We start from the raw sequence: 19,023 nt of genomic DNA, 5'->3' as shown, positions 1-19,023 counted from the left end.
GTTGCTAGTTGCAGGGGGCACAGCCCACCATCCCTTGCAGGAGTCGAACCAGCAACCTTGTGGTTGAGAGGACGTGCTCCAACCAACTGAGCCAATCAGGGAGCTCAGCGGCAGCTCAGCTCAAGGTGCCGTGTTCAGTCTTAGTTGCAGGGGGCGCTGCCCACCATCCCTTGCGGGACTCAAGGAATTGAACTGGCAACCTTGTGGTTGAGAGCCCACTGGCCCATGTGGGAATCAAACTGGCAGCCCTCTGAGTTAGGAGCATGGAGCTCTAACCGCTTGAGCCACTGGGCCGGCCCCGAAGTCCTGTCTTAAAGGGCTTTGTATAACTGAAGACTGAGGAGCCAGTGAAGTATAATCAACCCAGCAATGTGATTATATTAGTATTCTTAATTATTACTCTGGCAGCATTGTGAGAATGGAACACAGGATAGTTGGAAGGCTTTTGCAGGAATCCAGGAGAAGAAGGGCCTGAAATCAGATGTTGACAATGAAAGGATGAGTTTGAGTGATACAAAAAGAATTAGTAGGTAGAGCTTGGTGACAGTGAAGGAAAGAAGGAGAGAGAAGTGATAATGAAGGAAAACTCATAAGGTTTTGGCCTAAGTGATCTTTTGTTTCTTGTTCTTACTTTCACCAGTCTTCTTTCAACATTTCAGAAGGTTCAGGTCTTACTGTCTGTCTTTCTATGTATTACCATTTTCATGATTCCGGTTAGGTCTGGCCCAGTGATATTTGTTTGTGTTCTTTTTTTTGAGATTGAAGTATTACCTTTATTACTGATAAACAGGCATTTGAAGAATATAGTTCGGGTTTGCTTGTCAAGTGAGCTCACTCCCGCTAATTGAACTTTCTGGACTAAGGATTCTTTTTTTTTGCAAATTATTTCCATTGCTGGCTAAAGCTTCAATTTGGAAGCTCTTTTCATCACCTCAAATTTTACATATTTCTAAAGTCATACTCTTATTTTTGATCAGGCTGTGTTTATTTTCCAGTAGTTTTAGGCATTATTGTCCTTTGACTTTTCTCTCCCTTACCCAATATATAATTTATTCTGAAATCTTAAAGATACTTTATTTCTAATTATTCTTGCATTCAGTTCTTAGACATCACCTTAGTTTATTATTTCATATTAACATAATTATAGCGCCTTCTTAATAGGTCTCTCATTTCCATTCTAACATGTAATTAGTACCAGATTTTTATTTGTAAAATATTACTTTGATCACATTGCTAGTCTGCTGAAAAATTTTAAATTATTCTTCATTGCTATCAAAGTCCAAATGTTTTTCATGGAAATACACTAACAGCAAAAAATAATTGAATGACTCCGTTGTCAGATTCTTACCCCATCCATGGCTGCTCCTGTGCTTTCATTTGGCCAAATCCTCTATCTTCCCAACCCCTAACCATTTGAAGTATTCTTCCCTGGAGATCAGGTTATTGAAGAACTGATTTTTCTAGCCTCAAGTAATATTTTGTTAGGGTTCATTTGAAAATTAACTAAGTACATGTAGCAACTTCTTTTATTGAGTGTGAAGTGATTCATCATTTTTTATTTTATTTGTTACTTGTTTGTAGAGGTCAAGATACAGATTTTATATAAGTTCTTGGAAAAATAGAATTTCTTTTATTTGAATAGGTTTACTAAAAATTAAGATTATTTCACATATTTAGGTAAGACATATCCTTATGGGGATATAAGATTCAGTGTTGTTTATCTTTTTGATGGTATAATTCTGAAATAAAAAATTAGAGGCCAGAATATTTTAGCAAGTAGATTACTGTTCAATGAATTTGCCATCTATTTGAGTATGGCTCAATTTGTAAGTTAATATAAATGTATTGAATATATTTTTAAACTTGATCACTAAAATCTTTCATTAGAAAATACTAACATAAAATTAACATAGGATCAAGACAGGCTTAATTCTGTATGAGTCTAATGGGTAGGGAAGTATCCTAAATCATCTTTCAGTTCTGAAATAGTATCTATGTGTATTTATTTTTCATTTCAAATATGATAGCAGCTGGCATCTACTTGCTTTCTTGAATGCTGTGGCAGTTTGTATTAGGTTTGTGCAAAAGTAATTGCGGTTTAAAAAGTTAAAAATAATTGCAAAAACCGCAGTTACTTTTGCACCAACCTAATACTTCGCATTCATCACTATCAAAATGTAACTCATCGTTTAAATTTGTTTATATTTATTTGAGAAGGATGATGTAAACTTCATTGTCTTGATGCTTTTTACATTCTCATCATAATAAAGTTTCTTTTAAAACTTAGCTTTGGTAGTCATTGTTTTCTAAATCTTATGTTTGTAAAATAATTTTAGTTTCAGCAAGTTCGTGAGCAGATGGAGGCAGAGATAGCTCACTTGAAGCAGGAAAATGGCATACTGAGAGATGCTGTCAGCAACACTACAAACCAATTAGAAAGCAAGTATGTTTCCAAATGCTTTATGTTTAATTGAATGGCAGAGTAGTTTCTTGAATCATCAAAATGATGTTTGATAGTAATTGGCTAAAGTTTTTTACATTTGTTTCTAAAATGAGTTGATTTTCACAAACAGTTCTCTTGCTGTGTGAAGAACCTTTTCAGCTAAACTGTATGGTAAATACTGTGCCACCAGTAGAACAGTCTACAAATATATGAGACTGAATTTACCATCTACCCTGTTTAACAGTAGTTCTCAAATTTCATTGTTCTGAAGAGTGTCTGCCATATTCGTTAAAAAAAAACCACATTCTTGTGTCCTACCCCTAAAAGATTATGATTTAGTGGCTCTGAGGTGGAGCCTACAAGTCTACATATTAAGACACATTCTTGTGATAATTATGTGGTTTGCTCTGGGCTATACTTTGAGAAACAGAACCCTAGAGAGGGGCTAGTAACATAGAATAAACACTGACTGGTTGACTTTAATAGATTTTCAGAACATCAGTTTGAGGGTGGCACTATTGATTCTGTTATTAGTGTGTGGTCATCCATTTCTTGATTATATTATAGTGACTTTAGAATTTGTGTTATTGCCATCAGAATGATTCAGAAGTTACTCTCAACCATACTTCATTTTAGTAGTTACTTATAGCCTTTTCATTTGGGTATTAGTGGAATTACTAACTCAGGAAAACATGTAAAATATGTTTTGTTTATCTTTTCTTTCTATGAGTTTGTAATAATGGAAGGTTCCTAATCTAGTTACTATTTTCAGGCAGTCTGCTGAACTAAATAAACTGCGCCAGGACTATGCTAGATTGGTGAATGAACTGACTGAGAAAACAGGAAAGCTACAGCAAGAGGAAGTCCAAAAGAAGAATGCTGAGCAAGCAGTTACTCAGTTAAAGGTTATATATTTCTACCTTTATCATTTCATAAATAATGTAGATATTCAATTCAGTGACCTAAATGTGTATATATAGGTTTGAGAAATGGAGTTGGAGGCTTAATGGGACCTGTAGTCTAAGTGTTCTGCCTATGCAGAAGTGTGTGGACTAATGTAAGAATTGAATATAGGCTGGAGTTTGAAGGTGAAGACTGTTAGAAGATATGAAATATAAAATTAGCTGATTGACAGGTATAAGCAGTAGAATTTCATCTTGTCTGTGGAGGTTAAGCTCTGCCTGCATAGGGCAAAAATCATGTAGTTAAAATTACCTTCAACATAACTTACCATCCGTAAGTTGGATATCTTAGTAAGTTTAGTAAAGTCTATTTTTCTTCCAACATCGGAATAGATGATTTTCTTTTGCTTGAGTATAAGACCAAGTAATGCTCCAGTAGTTTTTACTTGAGCCATAGTATACATTGTTTTTTTAGACACTTGGTACCATGAGATTCTCATACTGAGAAGAGATTCATGGGGTTGCTCAGGCTGACTGAGAGAGGAGTAGATTCGTTTTTCTTGAACTTCATAGCCTATGCACATTGAGTGGAATGATGAGTAAAATTGTCTGTTCCTCCTTTTACTGAGGAGAGGATTTGTTGGATGTATACTTCAATTTGTGTAAGTTAAATGTATTAGATCAATTCCTACATAGGTATTTAATATAATCATACCTTGATACTAGTTCCAGAATAGTAGAGATTAAAGGGGCTTTGGGAATAATTGAATGTGGAAAATAGTGTAATTTTTGTTTTTGTGAAGTTCTCATGGCTCCTTGGGGGAGATTGATATAATTGTCCTTTCTTTTATTTAATATTTGACTTGCTGGTTTTGGTGTGCTTTCTGCTGGCATTTATAAATATGAAAGTTCTCTGTGGATATGGATAAGTAACTAAATGACGTTAAAGATTAAAGTATTGTACCTTACCTCAAAATACAAATTTTAGGTAGTACCTACTGAGATTTAGCAATAAAGATACCATCCTGTCTTTTGAAAACCTATCAGCTGAAGGAAGATGAATGGAAAACAGATTATAGCTGAGTGGATGAGATATATACATAGTAGTAGCTATATTGATCCACCAGCACAAATATTGTTTCTGAAATAATCTCCAATCTGTAAGTCCTGTATTTTTGGAGGGTAGAATGTCTGTGGCTGATAATATCAGTGCATGTTATCAAGCTAGGCATATTTGCCTTATTCAAATGTAGACTAGTCGTTGGACTAAGTGGGTTTATGACACAACAGTAAAGGTAGAGGATACTTTTTTTTTAAAGATTACGATCCTGTGTTTGTGCTGAATAATGCTTTCTCCAGGTTCAACTACAAGAAGCTGAGAGAAGATGGGAAGAAGTTCAGAGCTATATCAGGAAGAGAACAGCAGAGCATGAAGCAGCACAGCAAGGTAAAGGGAAGAGGTGCTCATGTAAATTAAGTGTATAATTCTGGGTAACATTTTCTCCCCTCTCTGTATATGGAGAAAGTGTAATCTGGCATTTTGGTTATAGCTCAGTAAAAATAGCTTTTACATTTTGCAGTATCTGTAGTTATTTAATATTTCTTAGGGTTTTAAAAATAAGTACCAGCTTTGTCTGAAGCATTAAGTTGCCGATAAAATTATAGTCCATAATAGGGTAATGGGAGCCTATATGTGTTTCCTTTCTGTAGTTATTTATTCCCTTTGATTCCTTGATCAACTTTTCATTTTATATTTTGTTTCTAAGGAAGAACTCACTTCTTATATTATGAAGAGAAAAACAGCGAGAGCATTACCATCAGTTAGTTCATTTAAAACTGCCTACTACTTACACACTTACTTCCACTACTTACCTTAATTTGATGAATCCATCTGGGAGATAACGGAGCTTGTATCATGTGTATTATTTATGTCTTCACTATTCCCTTTCTCCCATAAAAGAGGCAGTAAACTAATAAAATAAGGTTTTAAACAATAGGAGAGATGGTGCAGATTTGGCTCTTTAGACCTTTAATTTCCTCTGATTTTTTTGTTTTTCACCCCTAGTTATTTCCTTTCGGTTCAATATTTAAATATACCCAAGATATTTGAAGACATTTTTCTTTGTATTATATATGAAGTTTATATTTTTGTTAAGATACATTAGCTTATTTTTAAAATTAGTATTTTATCAACAAAGTACACACGAATTTTGCCAAAAGAATTGGAACTATAAACTATATATATAACTATAAACTATAACTATAAACAGTAAAACCTCACTTTGACCAGAAGCAGTTACTTTTGCTTTTAGTGTTTTCTATCATATTTCTAACTAGGCATATTATTTATACTGCTATCTCTTGATAGGCATCTGTTGACTTTCTGTTATAGAAAATGAGGGCGTGACATTCTTGCACCATTCCTCCCACCCTCTCATTCTCCTGATACGGTTCTGCGTACTTTGATTATATCAGTAGTCATTGTTTATATCATTATGACTCTGTACTCAGTGCTGAGCCAAGATAAACAATAAAATGGCAATTCTTTTCTTGAGCAATATTTTTTTTAAGTTTTCCTGGCGCTAATTATTGCTTTATGTTTTTAAGTTGCTTGATCTTTGTTTTATTGTTTAAAATTTTACTTGTGGTTAACTCTAACCCTTTCACCTTTCCTAGCCTCTCAACACAGTAGATACTGGAGAACCTAACTGTGTTTCCTGGGGCTGTCCCTCTGGAGTTGTCAGTCTTCCTGTTCCAGTACTTGTTGCTCTCTAGGTTGGCTCCATAGCTATCTTTCTGAGACTTTCTTTAGTCTCTCTATCCTGTTCTCTGGATCCTGTGTCACTACCATATTTCTTGCTTTCCTCCCTCATTTAATGGCATATCATTTAGTAGCTTCACAAGAGTATGCCTTGAAGTACATTTGTTGAGGCCTTTTGTATCTGAAAATGTTTTTATTCTTTCTAGTTTTCATGCTTGATTGGCATTTTGACTGGATTTAGAGTTCTGGGTTGGAAATAATTTTTCCCACAGAATTTTGAAGGCATTAATTCAGTGTTTTAACTTTTACTGTTCCTGGTAAGAAATATTATGCTCTTTTGAGTTCTAATCCAGGACATTACCATTATATGTTTCATTTTTAGGAACTCTTTTTATGAATTGTATTCCATTCTGATTTTAGTGTCTTGTTATGGAAGTAACATTTTACTTTTCTTAAAACTTCTGTCATATACACCCACATAGTGTACACGTTTCCTCTTTCTCGCTGTACTTGCCTCTCTATCCTTGAGGGTAGTGATCCGTGTCTCGTCCTCATCATGTGTGTTGTGTCGTCTCCCTCCCTCACCCTGCCCCCAACATGACTGTGTTATGGGGCCACGAGGCAGCTCTCATAATACCTGGTACCTCCGTTTCCTGCATCATTCTGGGTTTCTGGAATACTTTCCCTTTCCTTGTCTCTGCCAAGTTAGTGATCATCTTTCCATTCACTTTGTTTTAATTTCTTGTGAGTTGGAGTTATATTTGTTTTCTGATTTCATCAGATAGTTTGTGTTTGTTTCTCATTTTCTTTGTTGTTTTGGGGTTATTGCTAAGAGAAACAGACAGAGAAAAGTTTTACTTTATTTTATACCAGGAGATTTGTCAGCCTTCAGCATCTTTCTTTGTTTTCCAGGTAGAAGCGTACAGGGAATTGATAAGAAATTCACTGAATAACTTATTAAAATACTTACTAAAGTATCTGTGGGGAAATAAAAAATGCTTTCAAGAAATGGTATAACAGTTTTAAACATCCATGTACTATTCAGTTAACACATTTATTGAATGTGTTCTGTGTGCCAAGCCTTGGGCACAGCTCTGGATATAGAGAAAAGGTAATCTCTGTTTTCAGAAAGCTGGGAGAAGAGATGGATTAGTACAGTGTGGCAGGTACTATGATTAAAAGTAAGTATAGGCTCTTCAGGAGAGCCATATGCAGGAGGGGAAGCAGAGGAGAGATTCAAGGGGGGTTTCTAGAGGAGATAATGCCTCCACTACAGAGGAGTGGCAGTAACCAGGCGAAGGAAGAGAACTTTGTATAATGCAGTATTTTGTTACAGATTTACAGAGTAAATTTGTGGCCAAAGAAAATGAAGTACAGAGTCTGCATAGTAAGCTTACAGATACCTTGGTATCAAAACAGCAGTTGGAGCAAAGACTAATACAGTTAATGGAATCAGAACAAAAAAGGGTGGAGAAAGAAGAGTCTCTACAAATACAAGTTCAGGTATCTAATTTTCTTTTAAAAAGTAAGAGTGAACAGTGGTTGGGTTGGTGATGAGTAATTAAAACTTAATAGTTGAGCAGTTGTCACAATATAGTGTGTTTGAATATGTATTCAAAGATTACCTCACCCATAGTCTTCTGGTTTTTGTTTTAGATTAGGACCAGTGCAACCTATTCTTAATTTCTACCTTGTAAATTAAGTCTCAGAAAAGAATACCCAGTCTTTGTTTTAAAATGATGCCTTTCGGAACCTAAGAATGCCTTTTTAAAGAAAAACATATACCTGTAACTCATTTTGTTCACATGCATTGGTATATTTGTTAACAGCACACTTTTTCCCCCTTTCCTTTTTTGATTGCTATTTATGAAAGGATGTTTTGGAGCAGAATGAGGCTTTGAAAGCTCAAATTCAACAATTTCATTCCCAGATAGCAGCCCAGGTAATGGTGCTTTCTTATGGCTTATTATTACTAATAGCTTCCTAGGTGTGTAAATAACCATGTGAGTGCCAAGCATGGGATTAGTAGTTGGGAGACTAGTCAGTGAATCAACATTGATGATCCTGAGTGCTAAACATTTGATTATATACAGTGCTGTGGGAAAACACTAAGAAGTCCAAATCCAGCTAATGGGGAGGTGGGTTAGACAGTTTTTATCAGAGGAAAAAATGTCCACAATCCTATCACAAAACTGGAGGAATTAGTGAAATGGTGTCAAGAATAGGGGTTTATGTATTAAGTGTTCACTAAATATTGCTAGCCATAAAGGAAAACTATATATACCCTCAGGTAGTAGCAGTATGTTAACCATAACTCTCAGAGTATACATGCAAAAGGATCATTTCAAGATTTATATTTCAGTTTAGTGAGTGCGGAAACCTTCCAGAGTTTTGCAAGTGGTATTATAAGACCTGTTTTTCTTGGGCGATGTTGTTATATAACATGATAGATAGATACAGATAATAGATATATTGAGTCTTTAGAACATAATACAATGTTGAGAAAAAACTTCCAAGTACTTAACTTGTTTCTGTAATATAGATAGTATGAATTTCAATTTCAATTGCTGAACTTTAAGAATTGTAGAAAGAGTATTAGCCTAGAATAGAAGTCCCCTTTCTGTATAAAAAATAGTTTTAATATTAAAAACTTACTTTTAAGGTTCATTCAAGTTCAAAGTCCCAAATCTTTGAGATTGTAAACATTTTTTTTTTCTAATTGCTTTCTGTGTAGAAACTATAGGGTAAAATTAATTGGGGAAAATTATTTAATAGAGGAAAAGATGTTTGTGTGTATGGCTGTATATGTAAATCATCAATTCAAATTGGATAATTGGATTGAGCTCGAGTTATTAGCTAAGAGGTAGCTCTAGAAAATTTATCAGGAATTAAATACTTAGTGCTATAAATACCTTTTAAAAAGTAAAGATGAGCATAGGTATTACCAAACAATTTTGTCTTAATCATGAACTGTACCATTTCATTATTGGAAGTTCTTACTAAGGAAAAGAAGCACAGGGATGAAAAATGGACTTTGTGGCTGTTTTTTCTATGTTTTGTTGCTTGTCAGTTACATAGTTTCCAGACCTGTCAACTTCTTTTATTTAAAATGTCTTATAATATGTAGTTCCCTAATACTGGTTGTTGGTGATCAAATTTGCTTTCAGAATAATAGCTACTATTTATTGAGCACTCATCATGGGCCAGATACTGCTATAACAACTTTATATATATTAATTTCTTTTAATTTTTAAAGCTTTGTTGTGATAATTATTGTGCAACTTTTAAACTTTCTCTTAAGTGCTTTTTTGTTGACACTGTTTTTCTTTCTTAGACCTCTGCTTCAGTTCTAGCAGAAGAATTACATAAAGTGTAAGCCTGCCTTTCTACACCTCTCTTCTAATTGCTTAGTTACTATTAACTGATACCTGTTAGATTCAACACTTATGATTAACTTTATATTCTAACTTGTTCAGAAAATCCTCTCAACTAGATTTGGAGCAGCTTTTGCTCCTCTCCTCCTCCCCAGTGAGTTGGGTCCCTGTTACACATTCTGTGTTTTTCTGTCTTTATCGCAAAAAAAATTGGGGAAATTTGTTTTCGTTTGGCTTTAGCAGTTATGTGGAAGAGATACTTGTGATTTGAGATCAGTGTAAGTAAATTACTTTTTGTGTCTAATAAGTAGTTGTAGCTATTCTGTATCTAACTATACGGTGGTATGCCCAAAACAAAGTTCTGTGTTTTGTGTGTGTGTATCGTATAATTGCATAGACATGGATCACTTGAGTTCAGAAGCCCTGAAATCTGTTTTTGACATTGCCAGGCTTATGAGCTTAAAAAAATTACTTATCTGACCTTAAATTTTAAAATAGGGGTAGATAGTTTCAGGAGTTGTAGTAATGCATATGACAGTAATTACTACGGAAAAGGACTGTAAAAATGTAAAATACAGTTACATGAGAAACTACTAAGTAAGGATGACCGTTTTTAAGGCTTTTAATCCTTTGACTTGACTTCTAAATGTTGATTGAATGTACAAATTATTTCCTGTTAAAGGATTGCAGAAAAGGATAAGCAGATAAAACAGACTGAAGATTCTTTAGCAAATGAACATGATCATTTAACAAGTAAAGAGGAGGAACTTAAGGTACAGTAATTATTATAAGTGGCTGCAGTATTTTATAGGCATTGAATTACCCTTATCTTATAATCAGTTTAAGTTTCTGTGAAGAATGGAAAATACTCTAGAACTTATTTGAAAAGTGTCTCTTTTCTAAACTACAAAATCTTTTTTTACCTTTTAAGAAAAAACAAGGGTTTTTCTCACACAATATAATTCACAATAATTTGAAAAATATGCTAAATAACGGGAATTGATTGTTTCTCTTTCTGATTTAAGAAATTGTAATTTGAGACCTTTGCTCTGAGACCTTTGCTTAAATAGAGGAGATATTTTACAAACTTCAATGTCAGCTATATTAAATATTTCTAAATCTGTTTTCTTTCTTGTTCTAGGATATACAGAATATGAATTTCTTATTAAAAGCTGAAGTGCAAAAATTACAGGCCCTGGCAAATGAACAGGTAGATTTTTATTGCTTTTGATCATTTACCTCAGAATTTCAGTTCATTTGTACTTATTTTCATTGGTGTTACAAGCCCTAATTTATTCATGTAGATAGTAAATATAATGGTTACTTGTTTCTGGCTACATGGTGTGTCATTGAAAGCCTCTTCTATTTGACTATGACTCTCACAACCCACCTAGAAGTTAACTATTTTCATGTTGAAGTTAATGTTTGAGCCAATGCACTGATCACTTGTGAGATATCACAGGAACAATTAAAACGTTCTTAATGTACTGATTTGTTTTAGCCTTCTCTCATTTAAATAGAAAAGATGTATCTTTTTTTAGGATACAAATTGATCATTAAGAAGTACAAAATACTGGACAGAAAAAAATATTATAGCAATGTATGATATTGCTTTAACTTTACTCCCACTATATGAAAATGTAACTTTTTAATATGTAAAAATAAGTGAAAGAATAGTTTTGAGTGCTTCCTGAGAAATGATATAATTCTCATCTCCTTCCAAACACAGGCTGCTGCTGCACATGAACTGGACAAGATGCAAAAAAGGTGATTAAAGTATTGCTGTACAAGGAGCCATTCATACATTTATGTTCAAGTATAATTGCAGAAAATACTGCTGCTTTTAACTGGTAGTTGTACACGTAATTTGTGTAAGCTTTCTGAATAAATGAAGTATTCTAATTGATTTTTTTCCTCATAGCGTTCATGTTAAGGATGATAAAATAAGATTGCTTGAAGAGCAGCTACAATGTGCAATTTCAAACAAAATGGAAGAATTTAAGGTGTGTGATTAAGCTTTTCAACTCAGCTTTTTTTGAGCAACCTAGTATAGTTTTCAGTTTTAATCACTCTGAAATAGTGTTTCTATAGTTTATTTGGGGCTTATACAAAGAATGAATTTTATCATAAACTTTTGGCCTAGATTGTCTTAGTTTATCTCTTCTTATAATAAGACTTTTGAAATTTGTTTTGCCCCAAATGTTTCTCTATAGCTTTTAGTTGGTAGTTTGGGATGGTTTTATCTGCCTCTATTGTGGGCGCAGGGCCAAGTTGCATCTCTGCATGTAATATGATTTGCTTTTTTTTTTTAACCTTTTATTTAATAGGAATCCTATAAGTACTCACTTATAAAAGCAGGAATTTCCTAGAATTCCACTGACACAAACTGTTCAGCTCTTTGAAATACACATGAAACCGTTCCAAGCACAGGGTTAACACTGTTTTGGGAGAAACCACATGACTGAATTAGGGGGCTGGTAGAAACGATGGTTTTAGAGGTCATTGTACGTATACTTTATACTAGTACTGCATTCCTATACTCTGGAATATATTCATTGAAACTGTGAAACATGGAGCCATGTGAGATTTATATTCTTACGTCAGTATGTAATTTGCCTGTCACTTTATTGGTCCTTAAAGCAATAATATGGGTTTGATTTTTTTCAAAAACCCATTCAAATGATTGCTTTGTTACCTTTTCTAATAAAACGTTAAATTGCGATTCTTTCTTCCAGATTCTAAATGACCAAAACAAAGCATTACAATTAGAAGTTCAGAAGCTACAGACTCTTGTTTCTGAACAGGTAAGGCTTTTCATGAGTTACAAGGTAGAATTATCCAATATATAACAAGATCTGGTTCTCAAATAGTAACCAACTCATTCATTTTGAGAAGTTTGGCTTAAGTATAGATATGTCTTTTAATTGCATTTCTATTCATCTTGTGCTTAGCAAATACCTAAATTACGGAAAATACAATTTTTCTTCCTGAGAGGAAGTTAATGCTAAACTATTTATAAGCACGTTCCACAAAAAAATTTAAAAAAGAAAGTGTAATAGGATACATAAACAGAATTTTTAAAGTCATTTTGATACACCTGGCTGTCAGGATAAGAGTCCTTAGACTTTTGCAGCCTCCCTTTCTCTAAGGCAGCATGATTTCTTTAAAAGAGAAGAATGGGTTTGAAACTTACTACCAGCACTTAAAGCAGAGTGATGTTGATCAAATTGCTTAACCTTTCTGAGACCTCTCGTTCCAAGTCTCTCACATTTTATTTACATCATAAGCTTGGTAGATTTAAATGGGGAATTTTATGTATAGTGCTTAGCCTAGTGCTTTGCATTTAGCAGGCATCTTAAACCTTAATTCTTTTCCCTTAGAACATTTATGTTTTCTGTCTCATTTCCACCCCCTACTGCCATCATACTTTTTTTCTGTATTTATAGCAAACCATCAGAACTGTAGCAGCCTGAATAAGCATGGCTCCCTCCATAAACTAGAACTCCAGGCAATGTCCATTCTGTGTCTGTTCCTAAGAGTTGCCTTCATACCCTTCTGCAGAACTTTTCTAATTGCATTGTTTATAAGCATTCTAGAGACTCTTGATATTAGATGACACATTAAAACAGAAGCTTTGCATGTTTCTCTAATACCATTAAATTTTTGGAACATACTTTTATTAGAAGCTGAAATGTAAGTTATTGCAAATGATAGCACTTCCTTTAGCAGGTGCATGCTTTCTGTTTAATTTTAAAATTCTCATATATGCAGGTATTGAATTGGTGTAAGTTGCTGTGCCAAATACTGTGGAAGTATTTTGTTAACATCTGTTTACTTGTCAAAAAATAATCCATTCTTCTCCCCACTTCAATACGATATTAAGTGCTTTGCATAATCTTTTTTACTTTGTATGTGCTTTACCCTTGCAAACTAAAGATAATAGAGGAGAAAATGCTGAACAAATGATATTTAGAGCAATAACATGACTTCATGTCACTGTAATCCTAAAATGGTATTTAATTTTTAAATCTTATTCTTATTTCCCTTTGTTACGGTATAGCTTATAAGAGAGATGATATTTTATGAATTGTAAGCTTTTTTCCTACCCCTTAATTTACCATCTCTGAAGTCTTGATATATCTTATAGTCTCTAGTTACAGTTAGTTGGCAGAATTTTTACTTTCTAGTGTTACATAAAATACCAGTTGTGAGATAACATTGATGAGTTGGATTAGATTAAGTATGGTAGATGTTTTTTGGTTGTGTTAATTCTTACCCAGAAAAGCAGAATGTAGTTTTTGTGAGTTTGTGATCAGCATTCTGGAACATCTATTCCAATATATGTATACAGTTTTAAACTTTGTAAAACTAACTTCATGGGTAATAAAACAAATGCTTCTGAATCTGTCTTTAAATTCCAATATTAGAGGTGCTGGTAACGCGTACTTAGGTTTAAAATTTTCTGTTCTTTAAAGATAATATGATGCCGTAAGAATTGCCATTCTAATAGCTTATGCAAAACTATCACATGTGGAAGTTAATAATACAAATATTAAAAAGAATTTTTTAAAAATCTTCTAATTTCTTGACTTTATTGAGTCAGCCTTTTATCCACTGTGAGGTTTCTGTGTACTTTTAGATACTGTTAAAATAACAACTTTTAGCATGAGATGGATTTTTTAAATGAAGAATAGTTGTATAAAGTTTTATAAATAGTCCACAGAACAAAATATTATAGCCACATTTTTTTTTCTGGGTTATTTGTTGTTTTTATTCCTTTTCATCAGATATATCAAGAAATAATTTTATAATTATAGCCACATTTTTTGATTTATTTAAATGAATTATTTGGTAAGAGTAGAACCTCATTTTGTGGCACTAATTTAATATTTGCTCTTTGGTAATTCTTAGAATTTTTCTCTTTTTCTGAAAGCTGTTTTTTGTTGTTTTTTTTAAATAGTATAGAAAACATATGACTGATGTTTTGATTATAGTTCTGACTTATCTGTCTCACCTGGGCAGACCAAAGAACCATCTTTTTGCCTTTTTTCTGGTCATTTTTATTGCTATTACTAATGAAAGAAGAGATAAAGATTAATGTACTTTTAATTTTTTCATTTCCACCTTTATTTAACCCCTCCCCACCCAGCATTCAGAATTCCAAGTGACAGTTGAGAGATGAACAGTTTAGTTATCTAAAACCATTCAGTCCTTTTTCCCCATGGATTTTTATCCTGGAGGAAAAGATTGAGTTTATTGAAGCAGAAACCAATAATGGTGCCAAGTTGTTGTTTCTTGAGATGTAGGAAGCAGAAAGAAAACAAATACCAGGTAACATGTTTATACACTAAAGAAGGGAAGTCTTAAATGAAGACTTAAATGTAAATGCATATAGGCCTGTGGATGGGTGATACACATAAATCAGTTATTAAAATCTCATTTATTTAGAATAAAACATTTTAAATGTAAATGCATATAGGCCTGTGGATGGGTGATATACACATAAATCAGTTATTAAAATCTCATTTATTTAGAATAAAACATTTTTTGGGGGGAGGGTTCTTAGATGTCTTTTTTTTTGGAACATCTTGACTTTTTAGCAAAGGAGCAGCATGCCTTTTTTTATTGTCACTCTAGTAGAATTTTAAGATCAAGATTATTAAGTAAAAATTACAGGAGTAGGAAGTTTTTTCTCTGCCCTGCTGCCTGGTTGTATTTTATTGCAGAAGAATAAATGATTATATAAGACGTAGTTTTAAAAATCACCTAGGGAGGAAAAAATTGGATTAGATTAGACCAATAATGTATAAAGTAAAAATGTTGGATAGATGATAAGCTGGTCAGTTTTGTGCAGTTGGATATTCAATGAGCAACTGACCAAAGTGTATTTGTTAAAATTTGACCTTGTTAAAAGAAATCCACTTAATTAAATATTTACTAATGAGCATGCTAGGAACTATGCTACATGCTGAAGCTACAGAAATAATGAGACTTGGTTCCTGTCGTCAAGAATATGGCTTAGAGTGGAGATAGATGTGTAATACAGGAAAATGTGATGAGTAAAATTCTTGAACTGTTTGTACAGGTTAGGAAGAAGAGATAATTCTTTTGGAAAGAGAGTGAGGGTAAAGAGGCACCAGAGAGAGGGGACAATTAAACCTGGTTTTGAAAAATGGCCATGAATTTCCCAAACAGCTAAGGGGCAATCAGGCTGAAGTGGGGGATAGTGTTAAAAGTTATGGCAGTGTGTGGCAAAATTGGCATATTCAGAGCATTGCTAAAGTGCAAAGTATGAAGTACAAGGAATATAGGTTCACTAGGGCTAATCATGAAGGACTTTGTATGCTGTGTAAGGACCGTGAACTTGATTTAGCATGTGGGTGAGCCACTGAAGGGTGTTGTAAGAAGGAGTAAGTATGTTTTGTCTAGCATTTTAGACAGATCACTCTGGTGACAGTGAGCTGTTTGTATTTATATAGTGGAGAAGTATGTAGGACTAAAGGTAAAATACAACTAAATGATTAAGGTGCAGATAAACTTGGACTTAATAGTGTTGTCTTTTTTTTTTTTTTTTTTGCTATAATTGACATATAACATATTAGTTTTAGGTTTACAACATAATGACTCAATTTGTGTATATTGCAAAATGATCACCACAATAAGTATAGTTAACATCCATCACCTTACCTAGTTACAAATTTTGTGTTGTATTTATGTGAGATGGTATTTATAAAGATGGACAAAAACCATCTTAATGGAAAATTTATAAACCTGTTGCATGGTTTATTATTCAGTTTATAAACCTGATTTAATGTACGTTTGACAGCTCCTATCTCCTTTCTGATGGTAGGAAAATTTTTTCCCATTTGGAAGTTCTAACTGTACTCACAAAATAATCCTGTGGACTAGAGGCAGTGGGAAGAATTATAAGAGTATTGTGATATTTGAAATGAGTAAAGCTGAGAGCCTAACTTCGGGCATTGAAGAAAAGGGGGTTGATTTTAGAAATATGTAAGTGGAATCTTGGGATTTGGATTTGGCAATGGAAAAATTAATAGTGTTTGTGAAAAATAGTTCAGATAACATTGGAAATAAATTAAGAAACTAGTGAAATTAGGAGAGAGCAGGTGGGAATGGATGGAAGAGAATGTTCAAGGAAAAGGACCCCAGGTCTGTTTTGCCAGGGTGCTTAGTTGCCTGAAGGCCTGGGAACGCTTAGGGGAAAGCCCTGCTTCTGGACACACAATGAATTATGACAGTGGGTACTTTTGTATCTGTGGGGATGGCAGGAAGGGGTCAAAGGCAGGGTTATCTTACATGGCATGTTTTAATGCTTTGCAAGGAGAATGTGTTCATGTGTTGTTTCTGCAATTTGAAAGTATTCTATGTATTAGTCTTGGTGGTGGTTATATAATAATTCATTGAATTGTACACAGGATTTATGCACCTGTCTATTATATATGTTACACCTTTTGAAAGTTTTGACAATTAAAAAAATCATTTTATAAAAAGAAAGAACAAAGCCTCCTTCCTGATCTGTGAGGCCTTAGAACCTCGGAATTTTTATATTTGAAGAATTGAATTAATGTAAAGGAAGTAAGGCAGATTCTCTTCTTATCCTTAAGATTTTCTTTTATAGTAATTAAAAAATTATTCATAGCATACTAATTCATTTTGCCAGCTTATTTTATACTTTTTCTGTCTTTTGTATAGCTGCTTCTCTTCTGTCTTGTGTTATATAAATTAATTCTTTAATTATTAGCAGTCTTCAACTATGGATCATCTTCCTAAATTTTGGCTCTGATGAAAACTAAACAATTTTCATAGTAGCATTCTATTTCTAAACTAGTTTTATGTCATGCAAATTTGGTAAAATTAAACTTTTTTTGGTGATTTTTATTTTAGCCTAATAAAGATGTTGTGGAACAAATGGAAAAATGGTAAGAGTTTAAAATTTTCTTTTTTATGTTTTAATGACACTTCTACCAAATTTGAGGTAACAGAATTACTAACTAGGTTAATCTAGATTTTTAAAATTCTTTTTGCATTTCATAATGGCAGAGTGGTACCGTTGATTAGGGATTACATTAGGTTTGTGGGTGTCATGTGTGACAATGATTTATTTGTTTAGGCCAGCATGTAAGCATGCATTACTTGAATGCATGTGTGCATTTACTTACCGGTAAAGAGTAAATAACCCTTAGATCCTGAGAAACGTTTCTAGAATTACAAGTTTGTTATGGAATGATAGACACAGGAGTTGATCCACGGAGAACATTCATGAATGATACCATTCATTTATTTACCTTGAAAAATAGTTCATACAGTTTTTAAAATTTATAATTTCAGCATTCAAGAAAAAGATGAGAAGTTGAAGACTGTGGAAGAATTACTTGAAACTGGACTTATTCAGGTGGCCACTAAAGAAGAGGAACTGAATGTAAAGCATTTTGTAGATTTGTTTTTCTTGTGGTTATTTAATGAACATGAAGGGGTTTCACTGTAATTTGTGTAAGATTTTTCCCATAGCTTTTAAACTTCATGTTAGTTATTCACATTTTGTGACTTTATATGATTTTTTTCATTAAATTTAAAACTTTATTAGAAATACAAAAATGCATAGTTGATTGTAGCTTTCATTCCCTTAATTAAGCAGTTACTGTTGTTAAGGTTTGTAGTATATATTTTCCCACCTCCACTCATGCGCAAATTATAACCAAATGATAACTAGCAGACTTCATAAGTTCATGAAATAGTATTGGAGGCCAGAGAAGGAGAGACTGCAGTTCTATTTTATAATTATCATTAACTAACTTGATTAGGATAGATAGGGTTACTGGAAAAAAATAAACGATGTATTTGAGTTTAAAGTGACAAGTGGTATGCTATGTATTGGGAGGTTGTGGAAACAGAAATACTTGTGGGGATAATTGAATTAAAAATCCGTTGGGCTAGCTCTAGAAGTTACACAGCTATAGACATATGAAAGAAGTGAGATTTCTGGGCCTTCCAGAGAGAAAGAAGCAGCTAAAGAAAAATGACAAGCTAGTTTGTTTTGAAGCTAGCTATTTTTTCGGAAAATAAAAGTATGTTGTGTTTATATGTCTTTGAAAAAGGCAATAAGAACAGAAAATTCATCTCTGACCAAAGAAGTTCAGGACTTAAAGGCTAAACAAAATGATCAGGTAATGTTTTTAGTAGATCCTGCAACCATTTTCTTTTAAACAATGGACAAACCTCTTATATTCAGACTTAGCAAGTCTGTTGTTTATTCCTCCCTTCTCCAACATGTTAATTTTCAATTACGGATTTAATCTGTGCATGATTAGTGACTTGATTATCTGTAATAGAGACTGATTATCAGTATTGGATGCTGATGTATCCCAAGCACTAGGTGGAGTACTCTGGCTAGGATGCCATTGCTTCTTACAGCAATGATGAAAGGTGTTGAGTATACACATATCAGATAAGACACTAAATAATAGTAGAAAGCACTGTCTGAAATTAGGTGATCTTTTAGTTGTATTTTCTCTTTGGTTAGAA

The 19,023-nt window shown here is 33.4% G+C and overlaps 1 protein-coding gene across 9 annotated transcripts in view; it reads left to right on the top strand.

Moving 5' to 3' along the window:
- KTN1 (kinectin 1) overlaps positions 1-19,023 on the top strand; it is an 89,394-nt gene that overhangs the window by 35,155 nt on the left and 35,216 nt on the right. For all 9 annotated transcript variants that reach the window (XM_019725778.2, XM_019725774.2, XM_019725776.2 and 6 more), the window contains exons 8-21: positions 2,337-2,443; positions 3,216-3,348; positions 4,705-4,792; positions 7,443-7,609; positions 7,980-8,048; positions 9,441-9,478; positions 10,163-10,253; positions 10,622-10,690; positions 11,210-11,247; positions 11,402-11,483; positions 12,216-12,284; positions 17,386-17,420; positions 17,830-17,920; positions 18,597-18,665. In XM_019725778.2, coding sequence (XP_019581337.2) covers positions 2,337-2,443; positions 3,216-3,348; positions 4,705-4,792; positions 7,443-7,609; positions 7,980-8,048; positions 9,441-9,478; positions 10,163-10,253; positions 10,622-10,690; positions 11,210-11,247; positions 11,402-11,483; positions 12,216-12,284; positions 17,386-17,420; positions 17,830-17,920; positions 18,597-18,665 — 1,146 coding nt within the window. The remainder of the gene's footprint in view (positions 1-2,336; positions 2,444-3,215; positions 3,349-4,704; positions 4,793-7,442; positions 7,610-7,979; positions 8,049-9,440; positions 9,479-10,162; positions 10,254-10,621; positions 10,691-11,209; positions 11,248-11,401; positions 11,484-12,215; positions 12,285-17,385; positions 17,421-17,829; positions 17,921-18,596; positions 18,666-19,023) is intronic.

Source organism: Rhinolophus sinicus, linkage group LG03 (genome assembly GCF_036562045.2).
Source record: "Rhinolophus sinicus isolate RSC01 linkage group LG03, ASM3656204v1, whole genome shotgun sequence".
NCBI classification, from domain to species: Eukaryota; Metazoa; Chordata; class Mammalia; order Chiroptera; family Rhinolophidae; genus Rhinolophus; species Rhinolophus sinicus.
Note: the sequence above shows the minus strand (reverse complement) of the source record. Positions and strands in the feature narration are given on the sequence as shown.